This window comes from Varroa jacobsoni, unplaced genomic scaffold, assembly GCF_002532875.2.
Source record: "Varroa jacobsoni isolate VJ856 unplaced genomic scaffold, vjacob_1.0 scaffold_740, whole genome shotgun sequence".
Classification (NCBI taxonomy): Eukaryota; Metazoa; Arthropoda; class Arachnida; order Mesostigmata; family Varroidae; genus Varroa; species Varroa jacobsoni.
In genome coordinates this window covers 145,639-156,747 of record NW_019213642.1, presented here as the reverse complement: position 1 = coordinate 156,747, position 11,109 = coordinate 145,639, and the positions used below count along the sequence as shown (strand labels likewise).

Below are 11,109 nucleotides of genomic sequence, written 5' to 3'. Positions count from 1 at the left end.
GTTTAATTCCATATTGCTTTTTGCGACTATTCGTATAATTAAACTTTTGTTGTAATTCTGGATATACCATACAATGTACAGGTACAATTGTAGAGGTTGTTCCAACTTACAGTATTCTTGTATTTGTGTCGTTCGTCAAAAAGCGAGCATAAACCCAAATCGAATACAACTTATGCAACCTATTTTTGAACTAGGTCCTTTGAAAACGTCAAAGCAGTTTTAGGTGGAAAAATATGAAAAAGTCTTTCCAACCTCAAATTTTTTCTGCGATGAGGGTGACTTCTGTTGAGTTCCGGGGCGTGACCTTGTGAACTCGGCTTTTCCCCACCGTGGTGTCTGCTATGAGGTACTATCCATCCGACAATGTCTGTACCTTCAGGGCCTGGAAGCAGCATAAAATCCCGAAATAAGAAACTCGCTCTAATCATTCAGCACAGTTATGCTATATAACAACACTATTGAACGCAGCGTGCAGAAGCACCACAGTTATTGTGCAGAAACAACTGCGAGTGGATGCGCTGTATATACATATGTAGCAGATCAGATAGTTCAAATCAAACGAATAAACACAACACAATATTTCGCGCCTAAAATATTAGAACAACTATATTATGAGTATCGTTTCTTCAGTCCTCAATTGTTTCATATTTGTCGTCACTAAACAAATAAGTAGGAAGTAAGTGTAATAAATATGTGTTCCTTTTGCCCAACATAGTCTACAGATTTTGCCACAAGTTTCATCAAGCATAGCAAAGGAGAAGTATGTGCCGTCTATTCGTAGTAAGTTTTCGCCACTGAAATATTACTTATTTCAAACTTTCATTCTCGTAGGCATATAATTGTCCTAGAATATGTTCTAAATTAAGAGTCGCCTTTCTACGGTGATTCGTTTCCTCTCGGAGGAATAGAAAATATACATGCTTTGTTTGTATGACCGCTATATGGCAAAAATTCCATTTAATCATACCTTCCATTTTTTTCCATTTCCGGAAGCGCAAACCAATGTCACTAGGACCCAATGCACGAAGTAATGGCGTACGCTAACCGGTTTTTATTTATGATGTGTGCGTATGTCTACATGGTCATTGAATTTGCAACACGAGAAAATAACCTGTGCGAGTCTGAAATAACTAGACTCCTGGCGAAGATGGCGGCCGACAAAGTGGCCATTAGGGATCTTTTCTAAGTCATCTGTCAAATACCGGTACTTCCGACAATTCCAACACCCCTTCCGCTTATCGTTGCTAGGACTTAACAAAATGCGTTGCTCTAAGCTACCTAAAAACGTTCTGAGACGTTAATTCTTTTAGTGAAAAGTGACAGTTAGCTCAATTGCATTTTGCCTGTCCTCACTACGAGTAAAAATTGCTAAGGAAATAAATGTTTCAAGAATTCCACTCTGTCGCTATACTTACTTATGCCTTTCAACCAAAAAAAATATAAATGGAACTACTGAGATGAAGGAATAGATTCCCTTTGGAGTTATAGAATGACCTTCTAACCCGTCAAGCTCAGGCTACAAAAGCTATGGCCTTTGGGTTTGCCACAAGGCATAGTATGTTTCTTTCGTGTGTTTGCAATAGAAATCAATTTTCAGTTTCACTAGCAGACAACACCACTTGAAGAGAAAAAAGAGGATATGGCAACATTTTGAAAAACAATACAGCGCCATTCAAAGTAAGGATTACTTTTTCTTCCGACCCGACTCCTTTCTTTTCTGCAGATCCTCATCCGACAGATCACGGAGAAGATCGAAGTCACCGCAGGCATTTTTCTTCTGGCCGGCCGCTCGGTGTTGTGCGATGCGGCCTCCCCGTTACTCTGTTTGCTTTAGTACTCAAGGGGCTCGCTACCGAGAGCCGGCATGGGACGGGAAGTTACTGGGGTAAAAAAAGAAATCAGGACACGCAAACGAGGGCGAGGTAGACCGGAAAGAGTTTTCATTCAAATGATTTCTACTTCCGTTGGGCTGCGCTTGCCTCTGGCCCGTCCCTACTAACTTCCGGCAAACGTGGAAAGAAGGGGCCGTGGAATGAGCTCACTGATAACCCAAGCAGAGGACAGTTGCAGCTTAGAATTCCAGCCGAAATAACTTGTTGATCTAACCGTAACCAGCCAGAGCAAACGACCAGTGGTAATAGTCGGTCACTACTATATTACTGTCTGCCCAGACGAATCAAGGAAACCAAGTAAACCTCTGGAAGCCCCAGTTAGTTGGCTGGTTCAACTTGAGTGAGTTAAGTTGAATTCAGTCTATCTCAAACGTACTTCTTACTGTACTTCCAGACAGCTTTAATATTTCGCTTTTCATTTTTTAATCAGACCAGTAGGATATGTTTGTGTGTTTACTAGAAGGTAGCAGACTTTAACCTACATACACGTGCTTGTCAATCGCTCGTTTTCGTATATAAGTAAGTAAATCTAATGTAAAACCTATTTAAACTTCAAACAAAGCATGTAAATAACTTCTTACTCCCTATGAAGCATATTGGAAACTCGCAGAAAGAATATTTTGTGTGTTTGAAACTGAAAAACCTTTTAATGCTTTCCTCTAAATTGCGTATCTTGGACATACTCTGTATACCAAATATAAATCTCATGGGGTATCTATTATACTTTCTACGTTCTCCTCCTCATACATTTCGTGAAGTTATAATTTTAGCCTGTGATGACAGAAAGGCCACTCCTCCATGAATCCATTGGTAGAAGTAGCGATGTCTCCAGTGGTGGAGACGGCCGAAGTAACAGGATCCACACCAATGGATTTCGAGTCCCTCAAGGTATAGCGGAAAGGAGCGGGACGGGGAACGAGCTAGGGATACTGAAGGGAGCAGGTGGAGCTAGCTATCAGGCACTGCCGCACCAATGGAGCTTAATTAACATGCCACGGACCAGTTCACATGCGCAAGGAGGGTCCGGTCAGTCTCTACGTCGGCGGAGCTTCGACTTTCTGCCCAGAAATCTAGAGCCCGTTTGCTGGACCGCCAACTAGCTGGTCATACGGCTACTGACTACGCCAGATGTTTTTTTAGGTGAGGTCACAGTAGATAATGAGAGACAAAACCTGACGTTTGCCAGTACTCCTGAGATAGGCCCTATCTGTTCCAGTGGCCGAAGCACGGTGAACCAACTAACCAAACCACAATAAAGCAGGAGCAGAAACGCTACCACCGAATGCCTTTAGTACTCCTGCTCCTGCCAAGTTAGTTAGGAGTTAGGAGAACTCTTCCTATATAAAACTGATGGAGAACTTTGAAGGATTTATTGACATTCATTATAATTGGATATGAACACAGATTACAATCCGCCAAAAAGTCGAGTCTAAAGACCGATTGGCAACAAATTTTAGATGTATGTATAAGAAGGTGGACCTATATGGACCAAATTTGCCTGAAGTTATTGTCGAATACAACTGTTGTCACAGAAATTATATTAGTCGTTATTGTCGCGCCCGAACAATGCGTTTGCCAATAGAGCTGTCAAAGAGTTTTATAGAAACATACGTTGTTGACGTCAGAAGGTGCCAAATCACGGTGCCTCAGTTTAACTTGAGATATATACACATTCGATACAAACACACACTTACCAAGCAGAGTAGTGTTTCTAGATCATTTAGTTCTTTCAATTTTTTTGTAAAATCAGCCCTGACGGTATGCGGTTTCATTTATGCCTCAATGCAGTGGCCCATGTTGCCCCAGGATAATCACTTAATATAATTCAATGTATTGAGAAAACACACCTTGCTTTAAGTATGCCTTTGAAAGTGTAGTAGAAGCATGAATTAATTATCGCGCCTTTTTTTTATAACAAAATGCAAAACCTAGCTGTGCCATAGAGTCCCACCTTTTGAAATTTTTTCAAAAAATCGCACTAAATTCCTGACCCCTTTGCATCTTGAAAATTCTCGAAGTTTTGTGGTGTAAAAATTTAAATTAACGCCTTTTTGTTGAAAAAAAAACTGCACTCGGTCATATAGTCCCTATCCCATGCAGCCGCGCCTCTATCTATATTGATAACGGAAGCATAAATATACATTGATAGGAAACGTAAGCACACAAATAATTATAATCAAAGTGACAGTATCTGACTCGAGAAAAAAGGTCTATTTTTTTCTAACCAGCTTCATAGGTGTATTAGAATAGACACTGCTTAGAGTTAGTCGGTCGCATTGGTCCTCTATTTTTCTTATGCTAATAAGATGACAGTAAAAATGCTTCGCTGCGTACATAGGAAAACATTTCCTTGCTTAATTCTACCGAGTTTCAGATGCCCTTCGAATCTTTTCAAGAAGTATATTTACTTATGTCTAAGTGAGTGTCAAACCAGCGAGCCAAACGAGTCGCACGACGCTTTTAGGTTTAAAAGGTGAACCGAATGGCCCTGCCTTGCTCATTTCAGAACGCTGTCTTCATTTGTGACTCACGTAGCTGTTTCTTGCGGTACGCAAGACCCTGTAAAAAAAACCTAGACATAGTTCATAAACAAATACTATCATTTGCCAGGTAAAAATTCGGGTCGGCTGTAACGTAATCTAGTAACAGGGCGCTGAACTTGGCACACCCTGCGCGTCATTCGTATGCGAAGCACCGTACAAAAATTACTTCGTTTACGAATCTCACTCTCTATGAGTTATGCGTACGTCGCAGTTTTTATTTACCGTGATTTTACCATGTGACAGAGTACTAATAACTGATAGCAGATCAGTTTATCTTTCGTCCATTATAGGTATTGTTAGACCTCACTTGACGCGTATATATGACATAATTAAAAAAGGTAGATAACAATGTCTGTTTCTTGCTGGATCAGTTTATGTATGGAATCGCTTAGAAAAAAATTACCGATACGCTCATACGTCTAGCTTGCCTGTAGCTGTGCGTCCAAGAAAAGAAATGCTGTTATTGTAGGGACGCATCTTTTACATAAGCGTAGAAAATAGCTGGCGAGGGAGTTCTGCAACTCGTAACTTAACCTGTTGTGCTTCTCGCGCAAGGCAAACGCACGAATGTGGCAAGTAAGGCCCCAAAAAAGGTCCGGCCCAACTAGTTATCTTTACCCGCGGTTAGTCAATGCCTTCTTGATGCATGCGGTAAATACGCACGTCGACCTACAAATGAATGAATCTATTCCGCTGCGATATCCTGACCTTAAGCGGAAACTTCGGTGAGACCTCGATCAAAAAGTCCCGTTGCGTTAGAATTGTTTAGAAAATGACCATGAAGTAAGCCTAGCAAACTCTAATACATGCCAACAAATGATTAAGGTTGTATGATTAAAGGGATCAAGAGATACACCTAAATAATAAAAATGTATAGCGCTTTCAGACTTAGTATGTAGGAGATCAATAATCATTTGGGGGCAAGTAGGAGGACGAAAATATTACATAATTAGAAATTATATTACACAAATCTAACTATCTCCTTACCTAATGTATCTATTTTCCTTAGTTCCCTCAATGTTGGACTGAATATTTTCCTAGAAGACAATAAATTATCTTCATCTTCTACAAGCCGTAACAGTTTCAAATGTTTCGTGCAAAACTAATTACACCCTCCTGAAGTGAACTATTTACAACGAGTATTGGACATTATTTATTCATTTAAAAATGTGCTGTGAAGAACAAGATATAATAAATAAACAGAGAAATCGCAGCATTTCTATCGATATCTATCAAACGAAAAATTTTTCGGGCTGGTATACCAAACGTTTTTCCTTATAATATTCCCGATTCTTCATTCTGTTCATTTACACACTCACCCCCATGGGCCCTATGTGCATTGCAGTGCTTGTCAAGATGACAAAAAAGAAGGGAAAGCTGGCCTCCTAATGTATTCAGTCGCCTTCGTACTAATCATCGCAATGTTCCGCCAGCAAATGCTGAGGCGACCCCATCGTATCGTTCAGTTTACTGAAGTAGAAGCGTTACCAAACCTTTTGCTTTAGGTGTCTATGAATACGCTGCGATACTGCTTCGTGTCATGGGTGGACCGCCAGATGAGCACGTTGGTCGAGTAGTACAACCATGGCCATATATGTATACACGCAGATAATATCCATTCAGATGGCCATGGCTTTACACTGCAACCAAAATTGTCGAACGGAGCCCAAGGGCAGCCATATCATCGTTCTTAGCTCTATCAGCTACTGAGAGTATTCTTCTTTTCGAGTCGAAGCAAGAATATATCATGGTATCGGTGTTGATGTTTCGGGGTCTCTAATGCGTTGTGACAACGAGCGACAAGCCGATTTATGAATTCAGTCGACGCTGCCTTACTCACTGTCGAGCTAAACACTGTTTAGTTAATATGATCGCCTGTTCCTTATACAAAACACAGATGCAAACATGGTTATTGTCATGTAACAACCTTTTCAGGTCGTCAAACTGACGCATTCACAAACACTCGGGTCGCACTCGAACGACGGAGAACAGCGAACGCGCAAAGGGAGAGGAGATATGTTAGAACTGAGTCCGCCAGCTTCGGCCGATCGCGGCCGACCGAGCGTCGTTGCCATTCTATCTATTGTCTGTTGCCAGTCAAACATCGAAATTCACACAAATACTCTCAAGAGACACGCGTCAGTTGATGTGGTCGCGGCACCTAGGCATGTCTGCTCCCGAGTCTTTTCGCATCATACAGGCGTTTGCTTACTTATTGTCTGAGCGTTTCTTTACTTCTCTTTGTCTGACCGCCTGTACATCGGCCTGTGAGAGAATACCAGTTCGACTGTCGACTATGGCTGTCGACTCTTTCTACGCGGCCGTCAAAAACGAACGCAGCGGCTACTATGGCCGCAATGATCGAGTGCTCGGCTGGTTGGCCCCCCACATCGCCTAAGCTCAAATCCACGACCTCCACTGCCGCTGATCTCATCCAGTTCCGCCGCTGGTTTGCCACCGCTGGCGATGGTTGGTCTCCAGTTGCTTTGTGTATCCGGTTTTGTGTACCCCTCGCTAGCGTCCCGTGGCTCACTTATCTAAGCTTCGTAAACCTTCTTCCTAACCTCTTCTAACTGGGTTACCCGACTGATTCGATTTGGCAGCGACTACTACCTCCTCCTGCTCGAAAGGTTAAAGGACAGGCTTACGGAGTTTTGGTCAAAGACGGGGTGGTAAATCGTCACGCTGCGGGTACAGCTGTATGGCAATGAGCCTTCATTTCCCCTCGCCTCTGCTGCCTGTCTCTTCTGTACTAACTACGGGAAGAAGAAAGGCGGTGAGATCCATGTTTATCTCCTTTGCTAGTCATGCCTGTAGAATGGTGGCTAGACAGAGAGGAGGACACGTGAGTGATGCGAAAGGTTTGCTTGACGTAGCTATGACGCAAACTGTATGGAGAAGACCAGCGACTACGGCAGTCGTATCTGTCACAATTGTCGTTTTCGACAATATTGCTTCATTTCATTATTGCGTCCCGTTCAGTTAAATTGAGATTCTATATAGCGTATATAGACCGCGATCGCCATGGTACGTCCCACTGCGATACAGGTTGGTTACGAAAAGGAAATCCACGATCAGCTCCGTACGTCTTCTATTTCGTCGTCTACAATTCATGACCCAGCAGCGTAATCCTATTTACTGGTCGGAAGAAAGGTTACTACACCGAAAAATGGAAGGCTGCTACAGTTCACTCATTCTACGGCGTGTGGCTGTATTTCCGCATAGGTCATCTATCGTCGACGAGATTTGACATCGCTCAGATCGCTGTAGTAACGGTTATGATGGGAGGACTCTGTCTGACTCTGGCTATCAGAGGCCTCGTGGCCGAGCTTCTAATGATGTTTGTTGTCTCCCATAGAAATTACCGGCTATCAAGTGATATGGCATATGGCAGTATTTATAGCAAATCGTTTGTATGGATGTTTAAGTCGAAAATTTGAAGCTGACAGTTTTAGGGAATATCATTCGGCGCAGGTTAACCATAACATTAGGGCAACAAGATGGCCACAGCTGCAAATGGACAGAAATTTGCGAATTGTATGCGGCAGCTACGAGCAACTCGGCCCATCTGGGTGGACGAGCACGCGACGCAGACCAGGACGGAGAGGGATAATAATAACAATAATATATACTAATTGGATAAATACACGATGCTGGGTGGCTAAATCAGGCGGAATAATAGACGCAGTAATTAGTTCGCAGACAGCCATGTACATATACCTTCGTGCAAAGCACGATCGGATGTGAAACAGGTGGTAATTGTCGACTACTGCTTTTTGCTACAACGTTTGTTTGTACCGTTTGGTTTTTACGTAAATAATTGTAGCTGTAGTTATTTGTTGCAACCCAAGTATTTTTTAGTATAGTTATCGAATTATGTTAGTATTAATTGCCGTAAAAATCGAAAAATAGAAGAAAAACCAACGGCGTTCTTAGCAGTAAGGCCTATCGCATCATCTTTAAAGCCAGTTTCAGTTTTTTTTTTACTGCTACAGAAAAAACCTGGAGGTTTGTCATTAAGTGGACCTAGAAAGACAACGCTTCTAGCAATACATGTAAATCAATAGTAATTTTATAAATGTTTACTAGTCATTACAACTCAATTGGTCCCTATTCAGAAGCGATAATTTCGGTAAGATTCAGTAGGTCTATTGGTGTACTGCGCTCGCACACCATTTGTTATCCACAAGTTGACCCTCATATCAGATAGTATTGTTCCCTTTTTCTCTTTTTTCTTTCAGTACAAAGATACCCAGTAGTTACGTAAGCAGTGTTCTAGAATGAATACTTTGAAAAGTATTCATTAAGCGTAATAGGTGTACAAATGGCTTTGAATTGAACAAAGATAAAGCAGTGCGCACAAGTCTGAAATGAGGGAGTGGTTACATTTGCATAGGCACGCATCGTTGCACCAAGGCTAAACAATGGCGCTATCCTTGCCGCGAAAGATTATCGGATAGCTCACTGTTACAAAGATGCAAATCTTGCAGGAAAGTGTACATTTTCGGCCGACGTAACTTGTCAGACCTGTGGGGCATTCTGTGTGATGATAAGTTTATATAGAGCTAAACGTGGCATGCACGGAGAACTTTCGGAGTAGCACATTTAGCGGCCGTTCGATATATGGCCTCGTGGTTCGTGGCGAACAATCCTATTTCCTTATGGCTCTCAGCTATTTATTTAAAAAGCCGCCATGATTCTTATAGATCAACATACACTGAGAGGATAAGTTTAGTCATAGAACTGCTTACGATTTGGAGGGAATATTCTTCATTCGTATAGGTTATAAAGTATGCGTCGTTGGCGGAATTCCAGAATATGTTCCCCTTTTCCACACAGAAATTATAATTCGCAAGGAAAGATATCCGTATTATAGTTTAAGTTGAATATCTGCATTCGCTTTTAGCTATGTTTTTAGAAGTCGCAATTACAAATCCAAAAAGCTACACTCCAATCTCTGAACGAAGATTGTCAATAGAAATTTTCAATCCAATTTAAAGCTCTTAGGAGCTCTTACTAGGGAACTAAAACTAAATTGTGCCATTGTATTTATTCACTTTGCTCAGCTGTTATTTGTGCTATGCCCTTTTGTGGCATTAAAGTTATTACTTGTACAAGCATCCACCGAATTTCAATTCTTTTTGCTTCGTTCGAAACTTCTTGCCAAGTTATACTGAGTGCATCTTATATGTTTATATTTACAACTAAATTAGTCATTAAAACCCGGACGTTCGATGTCCTCACATTATCGAGAACCTTAGAATACACATGACGTTTCAGTTTACACATTACAAATATTCTACCCTTTTTTTAGTGGCTTAACCATATCACCTAACGCTATAAAACGCTACCTCTTAAATGCTAGTCGTCTAATTACGGGCAAAGCACGAGAGCAAGTAACTGTGGGTAAGGGAAATTTTTCGTTGTCCACGCGCTCTTTCTGTTCAGAAGCGGGGTATTTCGTAGTTTACCGAAAAGAGCTTCGTCTGTTTGCTGTTCTGTTTTTTTGCCCCCTCCCTGCGTACTATTATCTTCTTTCTCCACTTTTTCCAGCTCTCACGGCAGTTTGCTTGTTCTTTTTTGGTGGCATTGTTGCTACTGCCGTGGTAGCTGCCATTGCCGACAACGTCGCCTCCGTCCTCGTCGCTGTCGCCTTTTCGTCTGCTGCAGCTGATGCTGCTACGTCCACTCTTACGCACAGGAATACAACCCACTGCTCTTCTGAGCGCCGCTAACTACTGCTACTGCTATTAATGCTGCTGCGGGTTTCTGGCGGCAGGCAGCTCATTCGCTCTTTTCCTTCTGTCCTCCAGTGTTGTCTTTTCTCGTTTACGTTTTGTTTTCTGTTCACTTCTTCGAGCCCAGCTCGTTTCTCTTTCGTTACTTGTTTCAATTCGTTATCCTTGGCAATGCCAAGAAAAAAGCCAAAACGAGGGGGATACATGAAACGAAGACGGAGCAAAAACGAGGCTTAGTGAACACGAGGGTGCTGCAGAACTAGGGAACGAAAATCAGCCACAGGCGAATGTTTCCTTATACTCGTGCGATCTCTGCAGCTGCTGCTGTTACTGCTGTTGCGCAACGAGCGGCCGAAATCAGCCGTAGTCACGGGGACAATAGTGGTGACAAGGGCTAAGGGCAGATGCGCACTCTAATACGGCGTCCAGTAGAAGGAGCAGGACAGAAGTAGCAGCAGTTACTGTCGCCGGACGAATGCTTTTCTTTTGTGTTCTCTTCCTTCAATCTAATCCTCGTTTCGATTCGTGAGGACGGATGTCGCTCGCTGTTGAAGAGGAACAGGACGAAGAAGCGAGGAACGACTCCATCTCTGTTGCTGCCGCTATCGCCGCGCAAAAGAACAGCGACGATGTAGAAACCAGCATCAGTAGTAGGAGCACCGGACTGCCGGTGCTGGTTCGAGACTGGCCAACCCAAAGGGACCGGATGAGGGAGTTGTCTTACTCGACGGGCAAGGACTTCCTTCTTTTTTTAAGCTTTTGCTTGTCTTCCGACTTGGACGGTTGAAGAGCCTCACCAAAAGCTTCATGGTTGTTGTTGCTGCGGTCTCCACCACCACTACATCCTCCGCCTCAACGACCGCCGACAGTGGTCTCTTGTTGGTTAGAGAACTGGGGGCGAAGGCAGCACGAAGATGAAGAGTGGCGCGTAAAAGC

At 42.6% G+C, this 11,109-nt stretch overlaps 1 protein-coding gene across 1 annotated transcript in view; it reads right to left on the bottom strand.

Moving 5' to 3' along the window:
- LOC111263176 (protein tolkin) overlaps positions 1 to 11,109 on the bottom strand; it is a 111,821-nt gene that overhangs the window by 83,073 nt on the left and 17,639 nt on the right. Inside the window, exon 2 of the mRNA XM_022838049.2 lies at positions 253 to 382. Coding sequence (XP_022693784.1) covers positions 253 to 382 — 130 coding nt within the window. The remainder of the gene's footprint in view (positions 1 to 252; positions 383 to 11,109) is intronic.